This window comes from Poecilia formosa, unplaced genomic scaffold (assembly GCF_000485575.1).
Source record: "Poecilia formosa unplaced genomic scaffold, Poecilia_formosa-5.1.2 Scaffold64, whole genome shotgun sequence".
NCBI lineage: Eukaryota > Metazoa > Chordata > Actinopteri > Cyprinodontiformes > Poeciliidae > Poecilia > Poecilia formosa.
In genome coordinates, this window is record NW_006800003.1 from 643,151 (window position 1) to 670,828 (window position 27,678).

Here is a 27,678-nt window from a genome sequence, read left to right on the forward strand (position 1 = left end):
CACATGTTTAGATTTATGGTAGATTTTCTTAAATTATGCAACAAGGGCTGAAATATAAAAATAAACTCCTGCTTATATTTGGCTAAAAATCCAATAACAAGCTCCATATTAATCCCCAAGCTTCTGGTCTAATTCTGATATTTGATTGCTCTTCCTATTTGAAATGTCAGAGCTTGTTTAAAGTGGTTAGTTTCCTGACTTGGCTTTTCAGCCGAGTACTCGAACATGAATTGTGGTTGTGGTCATGGCGTAAGAAAAGAATGTATTCAAAGCGCCAAACGTAAGCCTGACTCATGAACTTTTTAACCAGATCAGTCTATCCATCCGCTCGGGGGTTGAAGTATGGAGTACAGTGGAGCGTTAAACAAAAGTGGTTCTGAAACAGATAAAAGATTTTACTGTCTGTTGTTCTTGCAATGTTTGTGTCAGGAATTCAACCAATTGAAAGGAGCGTTTTTGTTTGGGATAAGAATTAAAATGCTAGATATCCTGTTGATCTTCTTATATAGGTATGTAATATGTATGTAATATTTTAACCCTGAGAAGCCAGAAGAATTTCAAACCTTTGCACAAAGTTCTTCAAAACAATCATTGAAGTTGTTTGAAATAATAACAATGTTGCACATCAATATTACATTTAGTATTGGTTTTATGAACCAATACATATATATTTTTTTACATATATGCTCAAATTTACTTTCATGGCGATAGTCACATTTGATAATAATTGTATGATTTACTTTCAGTATCAGTTTGTGTGAATCGTTTCAGGAGTGTTCAGGTCTGTCTTGCAGATCAGTCAGTTTAACTACATAGTGTAAAACTATATTATTGTATCACGCAGAATTATGTTTTTTTGCTTCATACTGTATTATGTTCAGCGATAAAGTTCTCTAAATGAATAATCAGTGACTGTTCTGGGATTTTGTCCAGATCATAAACAATGTATAAGGTTTCAAAACGTTCTCCCTACTCTTCTAAACTGGTGCGTTCGTGTTGCACATGTTGAAATTATTTTCCAACTTGTGACATAATGCATAAAAAAATATCGGTGCAAAATATGTCATCTGTAAAAAATGTATCCGACTACAACTACTGAATTACCTTTGAAAGTCAAATAATTATAAATTCAAACTGAATTTATCTCCTGAATGCATCTCACTGGTCACAGACTGTCCCCACTGATGAGGAACAAGTTTCAGTTTTGACTCATCAGATGATGTGAGAAAAGAGGCAACGTTCATGTTGCGACAGCGAGTCATGAAAGTCTACAGACGGCGTGAGAACAATAACCGTACTTCTAAAACACCAAGAGCCTGCTTTTCCAACAAGTTTATAATTTTAAACACAAGGTCTGACTTCTGCAAAATATTTGTTCTACAAAACTTGGTTGCTGTTGAGCAAAAGTAGAAAAGGTTACTTATGCATAGATGGACAAAACTGCAATTGATTTCCATTAAAATAGCCCCTTTTATGCAACAATTTTTATAATAAAAAAAAAGTCCTCCACACTTAAGAGAATACAGTTTCTACTGTAAAAAAAACTATTCCCTACACCTGGTTCATCCTATAAAAACAGCATTTTACATCATCACACACTGCGCTTATTCACATTAAATCCCATGACAACCACACACTCAGTGAGCGCTTTTGAAAAATCTGAAAAGTGTGGTGTGCCTTTCCATTCGCCTCCCTTAAATCCGATTAGCAGAGCTGAAATCCATTACAGCCAATTCCCTCTAGAAGGCAGCTAGTTAGTAAATAAAGTCCACCTTTAACTACTTTAACCTCAGTATTAATCCAGGTGTTCTGTGAAGGTTTAAACATGGTGCTTGTAACAACAAAATGTCTAAAAGGAACCAGCAGAAAAATAAAAAACAAACAGAAGAGCTCTCCGATCAGTATCAGTTTTGGTATTCTTTATTAAAATACTGCTGTACACACAAATATTGCAAAAAATTTGAGACAAGAACACAAGAGGGGCATAAAACATACTAAGATGGTGACTGTAGGTGTGTTGCTGTGAGGGGAACTGAGGAGGGGAGGGGTTGACCCTAAAGGTAAATGGAGTGTGGTATAATGTGGAGTACAGTGATTAAACACTGACATCACGTTGGCTGAGTCCAAAGGTATTCGGGTGTATTTGTAAGCGTGTGTGAGGGATTTCTAAAGCACCACATTCACCAAATTTGTTTTATTCTTTTTCCGTTCATTGATTTCACTAAAAGAGAGGAAGTAGTTCATGATCCAACACAGCTCCTGTTGCCCCCCAAGAACAGATCATTTCATATTTTCCTTAATATTTTGAGAAAATGACAACAATAGATGATTTGGTAGCGTAATTCGTGTTCGTTGTCTATCGTGTAATAAGACAACGGCGTAAAAAAATAAAAAATCAAAAATCAAATCATTGGTCTTAAATGAGACTGGATTAAGCTTCAACAGCGTTTTTTTTTTTTTTTTTCCCTCCCAATTAAAGTAAAAATGAAAACAGATCTGCGCTTCGGGGCAACATGAACCGCCTGACGGCATGATCCCGACAATCGACAAAACTTTTAACAACCTAAAACCTCCATCTGAAGACGTCCCGCCCAATGACAGCCAAAGACATTCAATCATCGGGGCTGGGAGTGAGGGAGGGAGGGAGGGGGCTCCGGCCGCTTGTCATCCTGAGAGAAAATCCGAGTGCGAAAGCAGAATCTCCAGCCTGTTCGTATCTCATGATCCTAAAAAAAAGTCAAATAAAACTAAAAGTCGGTGTTCCCCCCCGCACACCCCCGTCCTCCTTCGCCTCCTTTCACCTAAAAACCCCAGCTGGAATTGGTCCACAGAGTATTAAAGAGCAACAGTGAGGCGAAACCTGATTGGCCTCCTCTTGCACAACAGCTGAGCAGAGAGAAAAAAGCAGCTGGTTAAAAAGTCGCAAAGTATCAATTTTCCTCCAAAACTTAGACACCCCACCCCACCCAACCCCCAACTCACATCCAGAGCCGAGGGCCGAGTGAAGTTTGGGATTATAGCGCAAAAAAATAAGGAAGATAAAGACAGAGATCGGGGACACTGGGGGGTGAGGAGACCAAAGGAGGGGCGACAAAAATAAGGACATTCCACAAAGAGGCAGCTGTGGCTCGCTGACCTGAAACAGCCACAGCAGAGTCCGATAGCCACAAGGTGGCTGCTGCATATGTAACATTTGAGCCTCAGGAGAAGACGCGTCTTCCTCAGATCCTGGTCCCGAGCCCACCTACGTCCGCCCGCCCTCCCGCCCACCCACCCGATGAGCCTCACGTTCTGCTGTAGAAAAACATATGAAATCCATTCTACCGCCCCCCGACCCCCAGTTTCGCGACCCTTCCCAGCTTCCCAAGTGGTTAGTTCTTTCAAACAGGGAACCGGCAGTCGAGGCTGAGCTGGGCTGGCCCGTCGCAGCGGAAGCCTCGAGTGGCGCGTCCCGTCTCTGAGTGCGTCAGAATGAAGGGGTGTGGTCTCCAACCGGCAGAGAGGGATGTTTCCGTGTCCGTGTGTGTGTGTGTCCGTGTGTGTGTGTGTGTGTGTGTGACCTTTAGCTCTCTGTGCACCCAGGAGGCCACTCACGATTTCATAAAAATAACAAAAATTTAAATCTTAGTGCATCCTCCTCCACAAGAAAAAACAAAAAACGACAAAAAAAAACAAAAAAAAAAGAAAAAACATCCCCAGCTGTAGAAATAAACAATAAAAGCAGGAAAAAAATGTTTCTCGTTTTGTTCCCCAAATTTTTCGTTAAAAAATGTCATTCATCACAGCTTCCATGTTAGTCTTATTTTCCTCTTTTTTTTTGTTTGTTTTTTGTTTTGTTTTGTTTTGTTTTTTTTTTTCAATTTTCAGCCACAAAAAAAATATATATATGCTTTACAAAAGTGGTTCCTGGTGGACAGGAATCAGTGTATGTGACTGAGGTTCACGAAGCCCCGCCTCGCTGCCTCCGCTGTGCTGATGTCTGAGAGCCTGGTCCTCCGCTGTAGTGCAATGGTGCGCTGCAGGTCTGGGCCCGACAGGGGGCGCTACAGAGAGCCAGCGGCTGCGGCCTGCAGCTCCTGGAAGGTGCTGTCGAAGCAGCGCTTCAGGTCCGAATAGGTAACCACCAGGACGCTCTTCTCATCCCGGGACACCAAGCTGATCTTCTCAGGAACACCCGCGTCCAGCTGGACACACACACACACACACACACACACACACACACACACACACACACACACACACACACACAGGCTAAGTAGCAGCAACCATGACAGGAGCGAACACGTGATCTGTGCTCAGGGACTGAAAATGGAGAATGTTTGGTGAGAACACATGAGTGCTTCTATGTTCAGACAAACATTGAGCTGGAAGTGTGATTTTGTCAAGTACTTTAAGTATAGGTGTAAACAGATATGGTTAAAAAAGAGGAACAATCTCCTTCTTACATTTCAGAATTTAGAAGTAGCCATTCATGAGCATTACTGAACAAGCCAAGCTTAAACACTTGGTCGCTATGTAGGACCAAAGAAGTAAAACGGCGAGCTTTGTGATTTTTGTCAAAGAAAATCAAGTAAAAATAGTGTAGACTAAAAAAGTCTTCTTTTTTTTTTCCAGTCTTCTGCTCCTGCTTGTTGGCTTTAATTGCGTTTCTTATTTAATGGAAACACGGCAATTGTGAAATTGCATTTTTTTTTTCCGACATTTGCAGAATTTTTTTTTTCCCCTTTCTTGAATCCATGTTTTGGGTTTAGAATCAGTATCATCTGAGCATTGAAACCTCAAACTTTGCACAAAGCCAATTTGGTAAAGTTAAGTGTCAAAATGTCATAAATATACATTTATTTCTAGACACTATCCAGACAATTTATCGCACCATCTAAAAAAAAAAAAAAAATCAGAAGCGTCTCGCTCGATTGTCAAGTTCAATTTGTAGCAAGTCTGACTTTCTCACCATTGAGAAAAAAGAACTTAAAGCTTATTTTGTTTTATTTTGGAGCGATAACTACTGTTTCCCTCATTATTTCAAGATCAAAGGACTTTGGACAAAAAAAAAATAAAAAATTCTACAAGTTTAATATTAATTTAATCTGAATTTATGTGACTGAATTGAAATCTGACTCGATTTTATTTAGATTTTTAAAATAGAAATATCGACATCTAGAACTTATTTGACCTCAGATTTCAGTATCTTAAACTGTTTTAATAACCGCACTTTGCCGCCGTTGAATTAAAAACAAAACACAAAAGACGACATATACAGCTGCTGAATTGCAAAGGAGAAGTTTTCACTGACTTTGTTGAGGCAGGAGACAATATGGCTGAGGTCAATCCACGGCGTCCCCGCCTCCGTCACCTGGTGGAACAGGTGATCCCGGAAAAGCTTCAGCAGGTAGCGGTCGCCGGTCTCCGACCACGCCGGGTCCTTCTGAAACCTGATCACACAGCACAAGATTTATGGAGCAGAAAAAACAACAACAACAAAAAAAAAAAACACCAAGAGGTTCAACCTCATTCAGAAAAAGAGGTCATGGTCCTTACTCTGGCCGCTCGTTGATGGTTCCCAGTTTGGCAAGCAGGCGGAAAAGGCGACCATTTTGCACCTCCTGGAAACCAAAACCAGACGTCCTGTATTAGTCGACAGCTTCGCTCACAATTATTGAATGTCAAGTTTTAACATAAACGAAATCTTTGAAAATTATTAAACAAAAAGGACGTTAATAAAAATGGAGAAGTCAAGTGAACTAATTAGATTGCCTTCTGGTTTAATAAATATAAATGTATGCCACTAAAAACAGGAACTACTCCACATTTATAAGTAAAATATACTTTTACTTTGCGGTTGCACAGTGAGCAATGCTGGAGCGCCAAGTGAGGAACAACCGCACAAAGAGAGAACAACGTATGAATAAATATTTGTGGTCTTCATAAAGAAAGCATGTGAAGGCCCTAAAAAAAAACTGAAATTGTCTGACTTTCTGTCCAAACAAGGTGTAAAGCCCCTGTTTCTAGCAGCTCCCACAAGATACTTCCTTTTTACTAAAAACGGAGCAGAAGTCACCGCAACAGACTTCATCATCCATGCAGCCTCATCTCAAAACCAAGACAACAGTGACAGAGTAGTTTTGATGCAGGTTAATTATGCAGAATGAAAACCGGGTTTCTTTTCCCCCTAATGCTCAGCTTGAGTTTCCATCGGTGCAGATCCGGGCCTTCATAAGCCGTTTCAAAATCGAAGGTTAATGCTGAGAATGCCATTTGCTAAAGATCCAAACAAGATGTTGACACCACCATGTTTCATCATGAGGATGATGTGGATGTAGGGTGAGAAGCACTTATGTGTTTATGTGTAGGTCAAAAGGTCAAATTTCCTCTGGTTCTTTTTCACTTTACAATTACATCCTACTTTGTGGTGGTGTATCACATTAAATTTGTTTTGTTGTTGCTAAAGTCATAAAGAGCTAAAATATTTAGTGGTTACGAGTAGTTTTGCAAAGCACGGGTGCAATAAATTATTACTATTGTCAAGAATAAGTTGCCTGAAAACTTCACGGCATAATTTGCGTAGCCGGGGTATTGCAATTAACAGATGTGAAACTAAGAAGAATGCAGGAAAATACAGATATTAGATCAATGGTTCAAATTAGCCAATCAGAACTGAGAATTATGCAAACTTTCGTGTTGCTTGGTTTTTAAAAGTTTCTCAAAAACAACTACCCTTAAAAACTGCTACAAACCACAGCTTCAAGAGTGACACAACAGTAGTCTTGCAATGGCCCACAAAACACAATTTGTAAAGGAGCAGAAGTAAAGAGAGGCATGTGAACCCCAGTGAGTTGTTGGTATTGATGCATGCAAGCAGTCTACAACTTCCAACAAGATATAGGAAACCACATGTTCATTTTTCACGCTATAGCTCCTGAATGTTTTGAGTCCTTCTTAATTATGTTAGAGCAGTTTTAAACCAAATTTATCACCCCTGAAAACTCAGTGGAAAGAAAGCTAGATGCGCTAAAAATATTTGCTGCCATGATTAAAAATGTATTTTCCCATCCAAGACACAAGACATATATGTGGCACATGAAGAGGTTTTTCAAAAGGAGCTATGGCTTTCATCTATTTGAACCGTTTGGAGCGCTGAGCGCATCCAACGCTCTCCACATGGACACTGAATGTAATCCAGACACGCCTGACGCTCAAAACGCGTTTGGTGTGAACGCACCAAAAGCGCACACACGTCGGACTTGAAGCATCAGACGTGTTTTTGACACGCGTTTGGTGTGAACGGGCCACAAGTGCCCTTCTGTCAGAAACCGCCCAAATTTTCCCCTCAGCTGAACTGAGCAGTAAAACTGTGGGAGCTGCATGAGCAAAAGCCTCAACTTTAATGCTAATTTGCTCAAATTTCCATATTTAAAAACGTGGATGGTTTCCCTTCAAACGATGGTTTTGCTCTTTTTTCATTGGACTGAATCAATTAATCACTAAAGCTTAAAGCGCCACAGCAAATTAAAATCCCGCTGTGATGTAAATGCGGAATTGCTAATAAATTAGGAAATGACTTATCTCCTTCTCTATTCAAGAGCTGCATTCATCAAAACAATACACTTCTGATGTTGTCAACACCAAAGACCTTTGTTAACAAAAGCCTTCCCAAGGCAAATAAACAGTACACCTAGTTTTTATAGGAGGAGACATTGAGCTAACAAAGTTGAGCCGATAAACAGGAAACCCTCCCCACCTTTATAGAAACCAGCAGATTACAAGCAGGTTTTGGCAGTAGCAGCCGCAACAGATTACACACGTAAAGACGGGTGCTTAAATGTGCAAAACTCTACGCATCTGTTCAACAACATGGTTAAAGCAAAGCCAGAACCCAAAATGGACAAATGTAGGTTAGAGTACACAAAGAAGCTGGGTGGATGCATTAAACCAGAGTCCAGGAAAGGAAGAGGAACTTGAGGCATGAAGGGGGAGAAACATGCAAAAGCTTCGGGGCAGTTATTTCACACATTCACGCTAACATGAGGAAACTAACTTTTAGCAAAGACGTCAAAACCTTTTAATAAACTGTACAACATCCTGTATTCACAAGCTTCCCTCTTTGCTTAAGCTCTGTCCTTGCACAGCGAGCATCATCCATTCACCAAGTTTCACGTTACCTTGGCAAGGTCCTCCTCGATGACGTCATTTCGCATCTGCGATGCATCGAGTTGCGTGTAGAATCGTGCCCCAATCATGGGCATGATGTCATTGACGCTGCGCAGCCGAGACTGATCGGTCAGCAGATACCTGCGTTTATAGGACAGCAGGTCAATGCTCGAAAATTAGGCGATATAATAACAAACATTATTTTTACACATTTGTGTGATGAGTCGTCACTCAGTTACAAAGACATCTCAAACAAAACATGGCAAAATGAAAGTTAGGAGGTTTTTCGCTGTAATGGTCCGGTACCTGCGTAAACAGGGTTTTTATGATTTGTTTTAATATCCCAGCAGAACATGGAGGAAATCAACATTGACCTCAATGCACTTTGTAATTAGGAAAAATTGATGTGAACATATTGTTCTCCTCTTCAAAATGCAGAAGAACAGAATGTGACACTTGGGTTTCCTCAACTTCCACGGCGTTGCGCATTACGCCTGTAAATTTCTAGTGGAGTCTTTCTACAATAGCCGCTTCATATTGTGATTTTATTCAGATTCAGTTGCTGCAGTTTTAAGTAAGCCATCCTTTACCTGCTTTGTTTTATCCTTAAAGTTATTGTTTGAGGAAAAAGACGAGGCATTTATTTTTCAAAACTAGGTGAATTGTAAAGGTTATTTTCTGAAAAGTGTGGTGGGCATTTGCTTTAGCAGCAGCTCAAAGAGTTTTGGGTTATGCCTCCACTAGACGTTCACCTTTACAGGCTGAACCTGTGGCTTATTCTTTTTTGCAAAATGGCCCAACCCGATGAGGATAGTATGAAAAGCATTACATCCGTTTCTGTTTTGCAACAGATTCTCAGTTATAGTGAAGTCAGGACTTTGACTGAGCCGTTAAAAGTTTTCTTTAGTAGCTCAAGGCCTGTTTCTAGGGTGGTTTTCTTGTTAGAAAGTGATTCCTCAGCCAAACTCCAATTTTTTCTTAGCTTCTAGCATAGAAGCTAAAAAAGAAGATTATGTAGAAGACTGTATATGATTAAAGAGTTTTACTTTTCTTTAGATTCAATGGTCAATAGAAGACCGTAGTTTATTTATGAAGGTATGACAAAGGCCTCCGTTTGCTGAGCCTTTTTAGATGAGAGGCTTTCTGCTTTCACTCATAGGTTCTTCTGTGAACCTAAACATGACAACTGTACAAAAACACTGCTTCTTGGAAATATTTTTTTTGTTTATTCCAACTGATTTCTAAGCTTTTAATTTTTCCTGCAGTGGTAATTGTTTGGGAGCGTCTGTAAAAGTGGTTTCTTGTGACCTGCAGTCTTCATGCACACCCTCTTACAGAATAAGGTTCTTGAGGTCTGAAGAGTAGTTTATAGAAACCAGCTCCATGGCCTTCTGCAGGTTCTCCCTCTGGATTCCAGCCAGCGAATTACAGGCCAAAGCCAGCACCACCTTGCCCAGGGAAACTAGATCTGCTTGCTACGTGGCAAAGACACACAGATACATCAATGTTGATACAGCGTGACACTTAAGATTCTTCAACACAAAACCTGGATGTTGTCTATATCGCGGGGTAAACCCGGTTGTTGCATAAGTACCTGGTACTGCGGCATCAGGGCAAGATGATTGGTCTGACTGTTGTCAAACGTTAAGACATCAAACACCCCAACGCAGTTCACCCGTAACCTTCAGATAAGAGACCTTCATTAGTTTGCCTGCGTGTCTTGTGTCGAGTGATTGACACGACTCGGTGGTAAAAAAAGAAAAAAAAAAGGAAGTCAAAAGTAAGCATCTCTGTTAAGCATATTACTTTACAGAAAGCCTGACTTTAAATAACATAACTGATGCGGCTGGGTTAAAAGCCATCTGAGGTGAGCACAACCGGGCTTTAATAATAACACAAGCGGTCGTTTAATGTGGACTAAAAGTGTCTATACCTGGTTTTACCAGTGATGAGTATTTTGCTGGGGTCCATGACCCGACAGGCAAGGCCGGCCGTGTGGATGGTCCGCAAGGCCGAGCTTAGCTGGACGATGTAGGCCCAGATCAGCGACTCCGGCAGAAGGCCTGCATGCTGCCGCGGCGGCGGAGGTTCGTGTTGCCCTGCGCAAGTTTAAAAAGAAGGAAAAAAAACAAAACAAAACTGCTTTATCACACAGAAACAGACATTTCTGATGAACTAAACCTCAAACTGTCAGCTTCCTCTGTAATCCTCAGCAGATCTGTCTGGCAGATGTAATATCAGCGGTGTTAGAAAAACACAGAGAAACATTTAGATCAGTTCAATTGAAATTTAGGGGTTGAAATTGACCTAAACGATTACTTGCAAGCAGCTACCAGCTTAGCCGAGTGTGAACAAAGGTAGACATATTTAACAGAAGATTATGATTTATTTAACTTTATTTTATTTCCCATCAGTGGAAAGTTTTTCTTTCAAATCTAGCCAGCAGCTGTGCGCCAAGGCAGCAGCTGAGAAAGCGAAAAGGTGTGAGCTGTAAGAAATATCACGGTGTGATGCATAAGGCTGAAAAGGAGTTGGGCAGTTTTACACTTCATGCTGGGAGTTATTTTTTAACATTTTCTCCTCGTGTTTGTTCCCTACAGAGCGCATAGAGGTTTCTTATCAGTTTCTGCTGCGGACTAGAGCTACGTGAGCGTGGTTTTGCTTCCTCCCTTCAGTCATTCCTGTAGGCAGTCTGATCAGCAGCGCCTGCCCGGGATCACTTTCAGCCACAGTTTCCTCCAGATCCACAAGTCTTCTTTAAAAGAAACTTGGCAGCCAACTGTCAAACTGGAACTACAAACAGCTCCCTCAAAGAGATTGTTTGGGTTTTATGACGCAAAGCTCGCTGGCAATATTATCAGTAACAGTTCCCGTACCTGTGGTGGAGAGAAGCGCTAGCTGCAATGAGTTACTAGAAATGTGAAGAAATACCTCATAGCGGTGGATGGGTAACGCCTACTTAGACCGTGACATTTTTAATGATTTTCTCAGAAATTAAGTTGATGTTACGATCTTCAATTATATATTCACTGAGGTTTTTTGTTTGTTTGTTTTTGGGTACACCTCAAACACAGAAATGTGCCATTTCACATGGTCAATAAATAAAAGCGATATGCAACCAAATATATGAGAAACAAAGCTAAAATTTTCTTTTGTATGTTAGATTATTACACTAATTTATTATAACTATGATGAAGCCTTCGCTAATCTTTCTGTCATGACAGATTTTTGATAAACTGTGGACATCGAGAGAAGTGGAAATGTTCCGAGAGACCAAAATTATCATTACAATTACAATGTGCATCTATGGCACTAGAAAATCATCAAATGATCACTAGAAAGTAACCCATCTAATCAGTTCCTTGCCACTGTGCTTTGCACACATTAATATAGCAATGATGTGTACAGTTTGAGATGTGTTGAGTCTCTAATGATTTAAATATTAGGACCAGAAGAGATGTCACACTGTGTGCAACAGAAATCAGTGTTGCCAAGTTGTGCAGAGAAAATAGGCCTTAATTAATATTACAACGCATCCTAAATTAACATAAGACCACAGTTCCTGTTTATTGCCTTTACAGTAAGCATACCTTCACTTTACCAACCGCCACTTCCGAGTCAAGACAAACATAATTAGATCTTTAAAAGCATGCAACAGAATTACTTTGATGCAATACCCTCAGCTTCCTGAAATCTTCTGACATCTCAAGAGCATGAACGTAAAAGCCAACACGGCGTCATAGAATCGCTTCTTTTCGGAGCGACTTGGATAACTCCTGCCACTTCCAACTTTAATTTTAAACACCTCACCAGGTCTGTGAACAGCCAACCTGTCCCTCATTCAGTAACAACAGCCACACTGAACAGCATTGCTGTCTTGCATCTTTACTGTCAGCTGCATCAAGCTGCCTTGCCCAAATCGTTTCAGAGAAAATGGTGGCAGTGGATAATGCAGTCAGGCGCCTCAATCGACCTGATTTAGCAGAGCTGCACGGCCGTTTTTAAGCTGACAAAACACCTTCAAAGTTAACCATTTGTTTTTTGTGGGGGTTTTTTTGGTAAAAATCTTAACTTATTATGCTGTTTACCTTCCCCTGCTGAGAATTTATTTACCTTTTCACAATCTGAATGAGGTCTATGATATCTGTCCACCAGAGATTAAAAACGTCACATCTAAACTGTCCCTTTAAGACTCAAATAAAACATTACATACATGTTTGATATGAGCTGGTCTCGATGCAACACCTCCAAGAAAAAAACATTGCTATGCATCTAAATAGATGCAAAGCAATCTATTTAGATTGCTATGCATCTAAATAGATGTATAGCAATTACCTCATTATCAAACAAGTCAACAAAAACTGAATGTGTGAAACAGAGCGATGATGTGTGGTGCCTGAGGTGAAGCTGATTCTATTTCAGAGCAAAGAGAAAAAAAATTTTTTAAAAAAAAAAAAAACACAACAACAACTCACCCCACTTCCTCTTTGTGAAGTATGAGTCTGCCGCTGGGTCATTAAAATGCCTGCTGAACATCGTTTCTGCACCTGCATGGAAGTCGTATGAGAAGACCAACGCTGGGGAGACAAAAAGAAAGGAGGGGAGCAACAAAAGTAAGAAGCCAATAATAACAACACAACTAGATAAATAAGGTTCTTCAGCTGACCTGAAAACACATAAGCGCTGAATTTTACAACAGAGCTCCACATTTATGACCACAATCAACATCAGCCTGAAACACGTTTATAAAAAAAGGTAAACAGACAGACACAAGATGTGCACTGCAAACTAATAACAGCACACACTCACAGTGGTCTCCAAAGGCCTTTGTGGTGAAGACCTCTCGAAGTGTCACCGTGTTCGAGTGCTGAATCTTCTTCCACATGTCTACCAGCATCATACACTTTGTATTAACAAGGCGGAAACCTGGTCGGTTGAAAAACAAGAAGAAAAAAAAACAAGACATTTAACATATGTGAACAAATGTGTGATGGCACACCTACATGAAGAGAGTTTGTTGTTGTAAAGAAAGAGAAGAAACGCCAGCAGTTTATGGCTCATGCTTAGTATATTGGGGGCACTTTATGAAAAGATTGTCATGAGTTACTCATATTTAAAAAAAAGATAAAGATTCTGTCAGTGGTTCACGTTCTGTGTAAAGTTTACACATTTATTACCGTGTATCCTCCTCAGGCAGTATGGCAGGTCATCCTTGCTGTTGACCGCCTTGTAGCAGGAGGTGATGTAGCTGAAGTTGCTGGTTTTCTGCATGCGGTTCGGCGGGGGGAGAGGCTCGAGGGGAAACAGGCTGTGGTAGCTGTCCACTTCAGACGGTACGTCTAAAGGAAGCAGTTACCAAAAGAATTCAGGACACTGATTACGCACATACAGACACACAGAAATGCTTAAAAAAAAAAAACACACGTCACGTTTTGTCACATTAAAATCAGACTACAATGTATTTCATCCAGATTCGTCCATCGTCGTCCTATCTTTCTATCACCCAACATTTTCGTTTAGGTGGATGGCCACGTATCGTTACGTTTTCAAGATTCATTTCATGTTTTTTTAAAGACGACTTAAAAGAGTTCTTTGAGAAGTCTGAAGCTTAGTTAATGTTTTATACCCTGGCCATGTTATAAACATCCCCTGAATTATACTTCATCTCCATGCTGTGTTCCTTGGTCCTCATGATGTTGCTTGCTCACAAACGTAATCTGTTTCCTGCCTTTGGAGCGGTCTACGGCCCACTTGGCGGTACATCATCGTTCATTTCAACTGAACCAAGACCTAGGTTTTTAGGTAGACCAGAGTTTGTCACTTGGTCTGCATCAGACATCAAAATGTTTGATTAAAGTGGATTAAACCAGGTTGGTGTGAATGCACCCTAAGTCCATGCCATACTCCTCAGATTTTTACCAGGAATCATTTCAGAAATCTATAAATGTTCCTTATCCTTTCAATTTGGATATACATTTCTTGGTGTGGCTCTATCTCATAAAGTCCAAAAAGAAAAATACATCAAGATTTGTGGTGGAAGCTTTTTAAGGTGCAGCAATTAGAAATAAAATATTGAAGAACAATCATATTTTAATCCTTCGAATCGTCAATTGCATATTTTATAATAGGGAGGAAAAAAAAAATTGTGATTCATCATGTTTTAGCAACCACCAGCGACGAGACAGTCTACCTGGGTTCTCTGAGTGGTCGATTTGGGCCATGGTTATCAGGTGCCTGTGAATCAGCTCCTGATTGTTGAAACAAAACGGGGATTTTCACCAAAGATCTCCAACACAAAACAGAAGACAGATGCTGCTCAGTGAAACTGCGAGGAGGACAACTTGGCAATCGATACCTGTCGGAGCTCATCAGCCATGAAGAAGGACGGGGCATTGGCTTTCGGCTGCATGTAAGCCACATGAGGGGCGGTGGGGGGGTAGATGTGGAAGGTAGGAAACACCTGCAAGAAACCAGACATACCAGCTTTCCATTTATCAAGAAATGAAAACCGTGCAGATGAAGATACGAACTTTGTTGGGGGTTTTTTTCCCCCCAATATGGACTTCTAAGACGATGTGAAAGAAGGAGGAAACAAAACTTTATCTGCATTAGGTGTCAAACTGTAAGCTTATTAAAGAAAGAACACGTTAAAACCTAGTAGACCATAACAAAATGAAACAAAGTGTCAGAAAAAGAGAGTTTGGGACTTTTAAAGTGTGATGTTGCGTCTTTGAGATCGCTTAAAACTTGTATTTCAGGGTGCGTTGTGCTTTTCGTACCATCCCTGCCATTGGCACTGGGGTGTTATCTGTGTAGAAGTACGTTGTCCCGCCTACGGTCTCTTTCTGGATGATGTGGGCTCCCTGGTCGGCCGCAGTGGTGGGCACCATGTAGTTGGCGGGGTTCGGGGTGTGACTCCGTCGACGAGGGGCAGGTGAAGTGTGAGGTGTGATCTTTGGGGAGTGGAGAGGAGATGACCCAGCAGACAAAGACATACCTAAAAAAAAATATATATATATGACGCTTACAAAATACTTGCCAAAACAGGTAGAATCGTCACAGTTTAAGGAAGTTAACATGCAGGTCAAATGATAAAATTACACATAAGCACATCCTAGATGGTATTTAACAGAAATATACCCTCACCTGGTGCCAAAGCAGCTGTGGAGCCACCGAGGCCAGGATGAGCAAACAGCGGAGAAGGGAAGGGCTGAATCGCAGACTGCGTCATGGCAGCCATTCGCGGAGCGCCCTTAGGGATGAACTCACTCGCAGTGGGGTTAGGAGCCTATTGGCATGAGTCAAATATAGAAGAATTACGTGAACAAAAATAGAGACGATGTGAGGCTCAGGCTCCAAGAGCCGCTTCATGTAAACGCACAGCTTCGTTTTCTCACCTTTCTCCTCTGGGAAATGCTAAGAGCACCAAAATCACTGAACAGTGACGAAGTCGAGGAGTTTACCGGATCTGTCGGGGATCGAGAATTACAAGCTGAGCTTTCAGTCATCTCAAGACAAATGTTGTCTAGTCTGTTCAGGGAGCCTGTACGTTTTAGACCAGCTCTCATAGCCACAGGCACAGATATCCAAGATACCTATAAAGGCTCATTACTGGCAATTTGCAGTCAGGAACTGAACAAAATAAAGTCACAACGCTAAACTGTTAAACTGCAAGCTGGATATAGAAGATGAAGCAAAAGATTACGCCATTATGACTGTTATCAGTTATTGAGAGAAATGTATTTTCATTGCATTTTGAAGGCATAATGCGAGCACTTGCTGGTTTGTTCAGATGAATCTTCCATGATCGCATTAACTCAAACCACCAAGTTTTTTCACTTGTTTTCTTGTGATAACAGTTTCGTTATCTCTACATCTTGAAAAAACTTCATGTTGAGCTATCTTGACAGGATAGCCAAATATGTCCTTTATATTCAGATACAAAAAAATCTCAAGTTTTCCCCCGAAGACAATGTGCTCTGGAGCTCATTTTGATATGACAAAAGCATCAAGACCTCAGACTTGTTTTGTCATGTTCATCTTTTTGTTATCTCCTTAAAACTCTTACACACAATTGGTCGAAAAGTATAAATTCATAAAGGCACGAATGTTTCTCCATACATAAAAATGACAAAAGCAAATTACACACATTTCCATACGTTGCAGGAACTTTGTGAGGGGGCCTTACCATGAGTGCTGTGGCTGAAATTCTTGGCACCATCATTGAGAAGACTGGGAGAGCTGCTGCTGGTAGTCATTCGCTAAACACAAAAACAATTATCACAACAAGAAAAAGTATTTATATCATCGTGCATGGTGAGTCCTAAATACTATCCGGTTTCAATTACTGTCCAAAACTCACCTAAAAGCCATGCAAACCATTTATTTGTAACTCTGTGTAATGCAATATTTCTGCTGTAACGTGCAAATGTAACAAACTTTTTTAGGATAGAGGTAATTATTTCAAATATCCGAGTCTCATATTATAGCAACCATCTATAGTTAAGATATTGTATTACACTGTCATGTCAAAAAAATCTGAACATATACTTCCATACTTTTCTAAGGTTAAACAAAAACATCAGGTGTTTCTAGCAAAGCCTTAATATTAAGTAAATGAAACATAAAACCTTTCTTTTAATGACATAACGGCTATTGAATTGAATTTGTATAAAAGTGAAAGATGTTTTTCTTTACATGCACAAATATATTTTTTGTACATTTTTTAGATTGTTCTATTCAGCCAGACGTTTTTTTTTTGTTTTTTTTTTTAACGTGCTGCTTTTACGTTTCACTTTTAAAAACATTTCTATTCTAAAATCAGGAGCTGACAAGAACATTAAAAGGTTAGAAGATATATCTGTGAAACTGTTGAAGAATTTTGACCCAATTCTCATAACTTCATTGTTTTGATATTAAATATCACCAAGGGATGTCATTTGGAAAGTCTTGTGGTCTAGTGAGACTTTTTTTTAAAGAGGGAAGTGACGTTTTTCCTTGGCAACCATTTTTAAAAACAAACAATATTTTTCCTTTTTTTTTCTATTATTAGTTTCTTGATTTTTTGTTTTTTTTTTAGATTCAACATACCTGCTGAGTACAATGTGAGATGCAGATGTTGTGTTTTGTTTATAGCAACCTCTCTTACTAGTATCTGACTTCAACCAGATGCCTAGAAAGATTTTTGCAGTTTTCCTCAAAGAAAAATTATTAACTTGAACTGACCTGGGAAAAAAATTATATGTCTTTCTAGATTTAGAGAGTGCATCAATTATTTGCTTAAGGAACCTCCCTGATCTCTTTTAGTTAAGACACACCTGAAGGCAGCTAAGTGTAACATAATTGCCATGGGAATCATAAGGGCGCGTCTGCTTGTAGGAAACTTTTTTTGAGCCTTAGTTCAATAATCATGAGATCATCTGTCATCTTTTGCCTTTCAAAAGCATAATACCCATAAAAAAAACAAATTTACACTTACTCATTTCATGATCTCAGCCTTCATATTTGGTTGGGATATTTTGTGATGGATCATCACAAATTGTGACGCAGGAGGAAAATTACAATTACTTTTTTTTTGTTTTTAATTGAAGCTGAAAAGTGTGGATGTTCTGGTTTGGGCAACTTGACTGTGAGAGCATAGCTTCTGATCCCAAAGGAAAAAAAAACATCTTCAAGGTAAACTTGCTTAAACTAGTTGACGGTTAGACTCAAGATTTGCACGACGTCCTGATTTGTTGAGTATATTGAAAATATAAATAAATAGATGTCCAGGCACTTCACGTGCTATTGATCTTACAATTCTCATCTCCACCAAGATAATAACTTCCCAATATTGGAAACCTAAACGACTCCAATGTCGATAAAATAGTCAGATTTGACAGGATAGAATATCGTCCATCGTTAATGTGCCAATTAACGAGTTCAAAGGTTAGAGGTAGTCAAACCATAAGTCTTGTATTTGTCTGAAACGATAGCAAGAAGAAATTAAGACGTCTATAGATTCTTGCAAAGTAGACATCATGTGATTAAGAGGGAGCTGTGTCAGCTGTTCTGTAGGTTTGTCATATAAATTCAACTTCATGAATTAGATACATTTCTGAAATACACAGGGCTTAAAAGATCTGAAGGGGAAAATGCACTGTCTATAAAGGATAAATGGGAAACAGAGGGCAATTTCAAAATGGAACTGGAAACATGTGAAAACACAATGAAGCACCAGAGGAAATGTACCCCTTCTGGGTGGAAAATTTGCTGAGATTTTTTAGAAGTCCTCTGCAATGTAAGTTTCTACACAGAAAATTGTTGTGTTGAGGCAAAAGGAAAAAAAAATGCTAATTACATCTAAATGTTTGGTCTTGCCCACTGATCCTCCAGTTCTGGACTGGCAGAAATGAGGGATTGGGGGGGGGGAATAAATTAACTATTTCATTTATATTCAAAACCTTAAATTCCAAACCTTCAACTCTAAACGGTGAGGAGAAAAAGTTTTTTGTTTCATTGGAAGCCTGTAAGACAGCACTTACCAGAAAGTGGCTAACTCCCTCCCTTCAATTGAAGACTGGACTGACGTGATTTATGATTTTTTTTGTGATGAAGAAGCTGTCCGTTTTCAGACAAGAGGTGGAAAAATTCACACTCTTCTGGGAACTTTGGACTCAGTATATAACACCTGTAAGATCAGATTTTTCATAACTAGGCTGTTTTTTTTTGTTTTTGTTTTTTTACTATTAACTAACTTTCTACCCGTGTAAGATGCTACTCTCTGTTCTAGTAGTTGAGTAGTTTTTGTGGTTTTTTTGGTTAAGTTTTAAGAAAACTGTAAAGAGTGCATTCAGCCAAAATGTAATGCCAGCAATTTCCAAATAAACACTGCATATTAAAAAAAAAACCTGAAAAAGGATAGCATGCATGTGCCGTTTTTATGTCTAAATAAAACCCATAGAAACTAATTGCTTTCAGAAGTCACACAAACAATAAATACATTCCACCTGAGTGTAGTTGGATCTCTGAAAACAACTGCTCTGTGAAGGCCTTAGACATTTTTAAAAAGTATTAGCGAACATCACAAAAACCAAGGAACACAGGGATAAAGTTGTGGAATAATATCAAGAACGGTTAGGTGAGAAAACAACAGCTCAAACCATTCAGTCCATCGTCTGAGAACAGGAAAAGTATGGCACACCTACAAAGCTACAACGAACTGCCAAAGACATGGCCGCATTAATCAGAAAAGCAGCCAAGAGCTCACAGTAACTCAGGAGAGCTCAGATGGTCGAGAATCTTCAGACAGAGTAATTAGTTGTACACTCCACAAATCTGCTGTTTATGGCAAAGTGGAAGGTCACTGAACAAGTTGAAACAAAGCTAGAAGAAGTTCATTCTGTAGATGGACACAACAACAAGTGGAAGACAATGCTCTGGACAGATAAGAATAAGGGAGACTTTTTTTTTTGTCTACACGCAACATAGCATGTGTTTCGGGAAACCAAAACCATGTAAACACCCTCCCTAATGTAGAAAAATGATGTGGTCATCATGAGGGCATGCTTTTATTTAATGACAGGGAAGCTGGTCAGACTTGATGGGAAGATGGATGGGGATAAAAGCAGGAAAGCATGCTTACTGGAAGAAAACATGTTATAAGCTGCAAATGAGCTGCATCTAGGGCAGAGGTTTACAGTCTTGCAGGAAAACAACCTCAAAGGGGGTGCAAATATCTGCATGCCATTCTTCTCGGTTTTTCTTTTGAATCTGTATATCTTAAAAAAAAATAAAATCCTATATGAGTTTTTCCCTTTATTTCACAATTCTGCGTTACTGTGTGTTCATTTAAAAGACCAGAAATTCTATTAAGGTAGCATGGGGTTGTTTTCTGCAAAAGTTTTTTTTTTTTTTTTTTTTGCTAAATCCACGGATATTAACACTTTTGAAAGGTACGAGATTCTCGGTTTTTAGACTTAAATAAATTCTATTAAAAAAATCTCAAAATAGTAATGAGTTTAACTTTGTATTGTTGTCTTTTTTATTATTTTCTATTATTTATTATCCAAGTAATCCACAATAATTGGGAAAATTTCTGATCTTAGAATTTATTAAAACACTGACTTACTGGATATGATAAGTGTTGTAGTAGAGTCACATTTGGTATTCTCAGCTGACACCGGAGGTGTCTTTAAATGTGTCTTAGTCGCCTCTAGTAGCAGCTCTATAAACTAAATAACCCCAACAAAAAACAACAAGAGCCTTTGGTGTCTTAAATACCTTCAGTTGATTTTTTTTTAAGATGGATGTGTCAATATGTTGTTTTACTGATATACTGACATATATCTTGTACCTGCATCATTGTATATTTCGACTCTGCAGGGCTTCCAAACCCATTGACGCCAATGAAGCTGCTGCTGAAATAAGAGTTGGTGAGATTGGCGTCGTTAAGGGCTGGTCCCTCCATCCCTGGGACTGTGGATGACAAAACATAAAATAGTGTCTATTGTGTGTGACCCGATTTTTGTGTCATGTGGTTACTTCTGCGCAGAGGTCCCAACAGTGATTACTATGAAAATGTGTAATTACCCAATTACAGGGCTAATTATAAAGCATGTAAACACTGCAGACTCTTTCGGAGACAGCCACAAGGCGATATGCAGTAGATGTCTAAAAAGTTTTTATCACTGGGGGTTACTGATTTCCGTGTCCTTACGTGTAAGTCGACCTACACAGTAACTACTGCACTCCGAAACGTTTAAGTAAGTGTTAATTACAGTGTTTACGCCGAGAAAAGTGGCCACCAAAGAGCAAAAACAATGACAGCTAGCACTGCCATGCTAATGATGGCAAACGTAAGACAGAGTTTTATAATCTATAAATGCGCATAACTTTAAAAAAAAAACTGAATTATAACTAATATCGCAAGTACTAACATTTATTTACACATTGGAACCAAAGCCAGAAGTGAAAAAAGTTTGAGAAACAATCAAAGCAGCTAGCTTAGCTGATGCTAACTAGCCCACCCAGCTGTCATACAAAAACAACAGGCCTCACTCTGAGCTCCAGAAGTATATTTTTTCTTAAGCCTGTAATAACGGAGCCAGCGATCAAAGCATGTAAGCAAGTCAGAACTTTTCACAACACAGCCAAATAATACAGAAGCAGCTATGTACATAGCAAAGGGTTTCTATGTGTAAGTTAAATGTCAAGCACGCTGTTGTGAACTAAAAAGGCCCAACTGAATCCTCGGACTAAATTTGAACAAACATCCGGAAGGCCCTTTGGAAAAGTCTGGCTCAATCAGCCCACCCTTGTGTTGCTTTGCTTAATCTACTCACTGGTTAGCAGCTGCCCCTCCAAAGCCGTGCCTGTAGGCCCAAGTGCTTCGCTTTTCTTAGACACTCCGGTCCCTCCACCGCCTGGGCAGACCGTCGCCGTACCACCGAGGGAATACCCCGCTGGCGTCCCGCCACCTCCGGCCATGGGTAGCGGGACGGGGCTGCCGCCACCTCCGTGCAGCGACATGCTTCCCATGGAGGGATCCTCGTGCAGGAACTGGCACTCATCTCCGTAAAAGCATGTTTTGTCTTTCGCGTAGTATCGGCAAAACTTCACCTTGACACTGGGTATCCCGGCACCCCCGAGCGGAGCAGCGGAAGGTGGAAGTCCGCTGTTCATGGCACCGCTGCTGCCGCCGCTGCTGCCGGAAGATACTCAACCATAGAGAAGAAGCGGGGAGCTAGCCTGCTAGCCAGCTACTTTACAAACACTTTCCCCTCAAAGTAACGGATCGAAATCAGTACAGCTCACGGAGAACACCGAGTTCCTCGCATTATGAATATAAAATGCATTTTGTTTTAAGTAAATATGACGGCATACAAGAGGTCCTGCTCGTCGTTGTTGTCGCTATCCATGCAGCTGCCTTCCTTGCAGAGTAGCCTGTTGTTGTTTTCTGCTCGCACTCTGGCTGCTGAGCTACAGAGCAGTGAGTATGGCTCTGCATCCTGGGTACACCAGCGCTCACCTGCTGCTAGCACAACTTGCAGCAGTCTTATTCATAACAACTAATGGGATTTACTGTTTTATTTTTAGTGGGTTTAAAAAAAAAAGGAAAAAGAAAAGAACAGGAGTGAAGAGGAAAAAAAGAAGAAAAACGATGCGTTTTAAACACTTCAATAAAATGTGATGCAGACATGTTTCAGGAAAAAAAACAAATATTAAAAGTAACTGGATAGGTTATATTACGGTCAGAACCAGCCCAAGGCATACTAAAACTAAGCTTAAGCTTGGCAGCGTTACCAGTCAGTAAATGCAGCAGGTTTGGTTTCCTAAAAGCATCATGAGAGAAACAAAAATGATTCCAAAAACGTCTTCAATCTGCTCAGATGTACAGTTGCTTTTATTCCAAAATTTAGTCCATTTTCTTTTATTCAGGCTTGAGCTCCAGAGCCAGATCCAGCATTCCAGTTGATTTTTCCTTCTAGGAAATAGGACAAATCCAAATGTGTACCATTTGTAATTCCCAATATCACAGCATAATTCTGCTCTGGGGCCTAAAACATTTTGAGCCAGTTCTAGTGGTGCATGTTGTCCTTCATTGCAGAAACAAGCATATTGACTCTCAGATAAATTGAAAAGTGCTAATATGGATTCTTCATTCTACTTTTTCTACCTTTTCTTTTTAAAATCGAGTTGTTTTTTGTACTTTTACAAAAAAAATACATATTCACAGGTTTATCATATCCTGTGAATATGATAAACCAGGGATTATCATAATCCTTTGTCCCATCAGGAATATTTTCTGTGGTTTCAATGTTTAGATATGTTTTTCATTCTGCTTTTTGAGTATCCCGGATATATTACAGAAGTCAGGGCGGAAGTCTTTGCAGTAGTGCATTACTTCCTCTTTCAAAACATACTGGTTCACATCCCGCACAGCAGAGTGTCACAGTGCCGTCTAAGGCGGAGTATGTAACTCAGACTGCCGGAAAGCTTCATGATGCGGCGAAAGAGATACACGATTGCAGGTAAGAGGAGGCATTTAAGTCTTTTACTGATGATGCAAAACTCATGTACATATTTGGTCTAATTTGTAAACATTTATGGGGTTTTTTCCCCTAACAGTTTAAAAATGACCATATATGTAAAATACAGAATTGACTTGACTGAAATGTGTAAATATTGGAAGTTTTATTTGAAGCTTAAGCAATGCAATGAAAAGAATAATACATTTAAAAATGTAAAGCCAACTTATTTGCATTCACTTATCAGAATTGGGTAGTAACACATTGCAGTCAATTACAAAAATAAGGAACTCTACTTAGTCCACTAAAAAATGTATATATACTTGGTAACATAAAATGTTAATCCTATTAATATTATCATTAACATAATAAGACATTTTGAAAAATTTTCAATAGTCAAATGACTGTATTTTTACATTTTGTTTTATTTTTTGTAAGTTGCTGTTTTCTATGCACAAACACACATGTTGTAAAAAAAATTTTTGTTGAAGTTGCACATTTACTTTTTTAAGTATGCTATTTTCAATAACACTATTTTTTATGTTGTAAGTTCCCTTACTGTAATCTTTATATATATATATATATATATATATATATATATATATATATATATATATATATATATATATATATATATATATATATATATATATATATATAAACCTTAGTTTAAATCGACTTTCTTCTGTTTAACTTTACCTTGCTACTGGCACATCTGAGTTTTTCCACTGTGGGACAATTAGGGATAGTTCTATTTTTTTTTTTACATGATTTTTATTATTATTTTATTTTAGCGGACTTCTGACGTTAAATGATATATATAAAAGGGCTAAAGTTACATCCTCAATGTTGATGAAAGTACACTGCTGTTTTTGACTGTGCTATTTTTATTGGGCTATTTTGGTTTGACTGACTGTAAGTCCCGAACATGCAGAATGCATTATATCTTATTTAAAATACTGCAAAAGTTTTAAAAAAAGTGTTAGTCCACAAATATTGCAACTGTGAATGCTTGTTTAAAAAGAGCAGTTATGTTAATAGTTTTTTTCCCAAGTATTAGAACTGCATTAATTTATTTTTAATCCGATGTATATCATAAATGGCTAGAAAGAGGTGTAAAGCCAGAGTTGTTTATTATGCAACAAATAAGAACTGCATTGTGGTCAAAGTTCAATCTTTGTGCCGATTTTAAAATTAATTCACTCAGATCACAAATATTATATATATATTTTTTTTGTTGTGTTTTTGTTTTGGGGGAGTTGCCAAAGAACATTATTTGTTAACTTTTAAGTTATGAATTTTGTAAAGTTGCAACCAATTTGAAAACACAAAAACAAACAAACAAAAAAGGTAACAGTGGTGAGCGGTCTACCCAGATAAGTCTGAGTTCTGCTTTGTGGGTTGCAGGTAGAGCTAATCGTAAAGGTAATGCTAGAGTCACTCTGCTGGGCAGACGACACGATGGCACCATCATGTCTGCAACTCATAACATTACCTGACCCAACTCTGTTCAGATTTCCCATGTCATATGAAAATATAATGAATATGTTCAATAATGAAAACAGTTTTTTTTTTTCTTGTGTTAAACTGGTTGGGGTGATTTAAAAATCAGTCTTTACAGTGCCTGGCAAAACTGTTCCCAGCTTTTGGACCTTTTCATATTTTGTCACATTACACACTTAAGTGTATTTTATTGGATTTTCTTGTGACAGACCAAAACCAAACCTGATTGCGAGGTGGAAGGGAAGTAAAAATAAAAAGACTGATAAATGTGGCGTATATTCAGGACCCTTGAGTCAACTCTTTGCTGTTCACTTTTGGACATAAAGTCATGTGCAAAATGGTGCAAGTTTGCTGTTGTGTGATCTCTGCAGCTTCCCCAGCGTTACAAGGCCGCTTTTCTGATGAAACGGTCGCACTAGGTTTAGCGATTAAGAGATTAAGAGAGGAATGAATAAAACATTTAAGGTTAAAAACCACATGTTCTTTCCTTTCTACTTCGCAGCTACGCACTACTTTGCATTTGTGCCGACATGACTTTCCGACACTTCGGACATTTACTGTGAATTGGTGCTATGTAAAGAAACTGAGCTGAATCGGATTCATTAAATACATACTGAAAACTTACTGAGTTTTATTAGTTTCAACTCTTAACTTATTTATTTCTGTTTGTCATTTCAGCTGCTCTCCTGCTGTGTGCTGTGAACGCGCTCTGCTCTGACGGTGATACAAATCAGAAATGTGTGTCGAGCTGGGAGGTAAAAGAAAAAGCTTGTCAACATTAGAATGGGGCGTTGATGTTTTAAAAGTGACACAAATCAGGGAAAATGTTTTGATTTTCTTCAGAAATAATACATAAATTTTGAAATATCATTCTTTTTTTTTCTCCTCAACAAACTGAGAAAAATGTCAAACATTATTTGCTGGCTTTCCAGATTAAATTGTAAGTTAACTAATTTTTCCCCCACAAAACCATATGTGTTTTAGCTATTGCAGCCTATCCTTTAAACATTATTATTAAACAGGGCTAAAGATTACATTAAACAAGCTGCTTGTGGGACTGAAACCAAACTGTTTTGCAGAGAAGTGTGTACAAATTTCCATGACAGAAATGTAACAGGCTCATTACCAACAGTTACTTCAAAAGACTGAGGGTAGTTATTCCCACGAGGCGGCCAAAACCAATTATGAAGTTTAGGGAACAATTGATTTTTAATATAGGGCCATGACAGTTTGCATGGATCGTTTTCTCAAGAAATGAAATCATAATTTTAAACGGAAAACTCATTTTCATCCTGGTTATCCAGGTTTGATATAAAAATCAGTTTCACCTAAAACATCCAAGCAAAAACTCTCTGAGGGGCAAATACTTTATCGCAACATAAAGAGACATTGTTGCAAGAATTACCACTGAATCCAACAATTTTCTAAGAGTGACATGTTTGGAGCGTCTTTGTGGGGATGAAACGCTGAGTTTTGCCTTCCAGGCGGATTGCTTTCAGCCAGCTGACCACCTGAATGACCCTGATCCTGTCAGCCTGAATTTGTCAGCCAGTAAGAAACTCCTCATCTCTCTAGAGGGCCTTCCTGATGGTCCTGTCTGCCAGTGGGGGAGAGAACAAGGCCCACTGATGAACATGTGAGTGTATTTTTAGGTTTATGTGCTTCTTTCCTTCATGTGTGTAAAGTTTGACATTTTCTTAAACCTCTCCAGAAATGGGAGTGTCTCCATGGTTACACCAAGACTTTCAAGGACTGATTCTGGGATGTACAAACTAACCTGTAAAAGTCAAGAGAAGACCATTTTCTCAAAAACTGTTGATCTTCGTGTTGTTGGTGAGTCATCATTTCTCATCTTTATTAAGACTCAACTAAACAGAGAAGCATAAAACTACCTTAATGTAGATAATTAGTGGATTTAAAATGATGTTAATTTTATTCACATGCTTCCTAGAACGTCCCTCAAAACCAAAGATGTCTCTGGATCATATAAATGATCAATACACGTCTCCTTATTTTAAATGCATCTCTGAGGGTTCTCCAAGGTCCAGTATTGAATGGTCTCGGTAAGACAACTAGTTTCTCTGTTCATATATGCATAGTTTTATCATTTCACTCTCTGACTATCAATGTTTCTTCTCAGTCCATCCAAAAGGGATAGGAGAAAAGACATTGATGATTGGACAGCAGAGAGCTCAGCCACAACTTCAAACTATGCAGACAGTGGAGCGATGTGTTGTGCCAAAAATGATGAAGGACAAGAATGCACCCAGCTGTATGACTTTGGTAATTACATTAAAAACAGACACATATTAGAAAATGTTTTAACTCAGAGTTAACCTGACCAGAGAAGGAAAACAGCTCTCAGAATTATTCTCAAATTAAGTTAGAAAATATAAATAAATGCATTAAATAACCTGAAGTGTTTTATGTTTCAGACTTAAATACTGCTTCAATGAAACCAGACGAGGTTTCTAGTGTGACCATAAGTCCCAGTGAGCCTTTGGTACTTCGCTGCAGAAAAAATGATGATTCTAGTTCTATCTGGGAACATAATGGCAAGGTTTTGGCAGAAACCTGTGCAGGGAATGAGGTACAGTGATGAAAACTCTGATTTTTGTTTTATTGTATCCAAATACAACCACAGATTTTATCTCATTTCAAAAACATTGTTCTACATGATTATGATTTCAATGTTTTTCTTCCAGATCTGTATTAAAAAGGACAAACATGTGGAGAGCCGCATGGTGTATGCCTTCATCAGATCAGTTACCTCACAACACAACGGCACATACACCTGCAAAAACTCAGGCAGAAGTAAATCTGTGGATGTTCATGTTACGGGTCAGTATCAGTTCTTTACATGAACTATTACTGTTATCTTGTAATAACTACCATTTTATATTTTTCATTAATAATATACATCTGTTGAACATTTTAATTTCTTGTCTCCTCAGCTGAGAGCTTCCTCTCCTCCCAGCTGCCTGACCAGTTTGTGACAACTCAGACCAGCTCCTGTTTG

At 39.0% G+C, this 27,678-nt stretch overlaps 2 protein-coding genes across 2 annotated transcripts in view; one reads left to right on the forward strand and one right to left on the reverse strand.

Annotated features, from left to right (window-relative positions):
* Positions 1-1,904: 1,904 nt before the first annotated feature.
* pan3 (poly(A) specific ribonuclease subunit PAN3) lies at positions 1,905-22,140 on the reverse strand. The gene is made up of 18 exons (XM_007554518.1): positions 21,471-22,140; positions 20,483-20,604; positions 16,337-16,409; positions 15,546-15,616; positions 15,295-15,436; positions 14,928-15,145; positions 14,504-14,608; positions 14,339-14,396; positions 13,326-13,487; positions 12,958-13,074; positions 12,624-12,725; positions 10,082-10,247; positions 9,743-9,830; positions 9,484-9,623; positions 8,160-8,289; positions 5,539-5,603; positions 5,294-5,432; positions 1,905-4,184 (listed from the first exon to the last, which is right to left on the reverse strand). Exons 1-18 carry the CDS (start codon positions 21,808-21,810, stop codon positions 4,044-4,046), a joined length of 2,379 nt encoding a protein of 792 aa, XP_007554580.1. The 5' UTR covers positions 21,811-22,140; the 3' UTR covers positions 1,905-4,043.
* Positions 22,141-22,847: 707 nt separating this feature from the next.
* LOC103139804 (fms related receptor tyrosine kinase 3) overlaps positions 22,848-27,678 on the forward strand; it is a 13,658-nt gene continuing 8,827 nt past the window's right edge. The window contains exons 1-9 of the mRNA XM_016672660.1: positions 22,848-23,159; positions 25,338-25,414; positions 26,144-26,295; positions 26,371-26,492; positions 26,611-26,722; positions 26,800-26,942; positions 27,095-27,249; positions 27,365-27,500; positions 27,614-27,673. Coding sequence (XP_016528146.1) covers positions 23,129-23,159; positions 25,338-25,414; positions 26,144-26,295; positions 26,371-26,492; positions 26,611-26,722; positions 26,800-26,942; positions 27,095-27,249; positions 27,365-27,500; positions 27,614-27,673 — 988 coding nt within the window. The 5' untranslated portion in view covers positions 22,848-23,128. The remainder of the gene's footprint in view (positions 23,160-25,337; positions 25,415-26,143; positions 26,296-26,370; positions 26,493-26,610; positions 26,723-26,799; positions 26,943-27,094; positions 27,250-27,364; positions 27,501-27,613; positions 27,674-27,678) is intronic.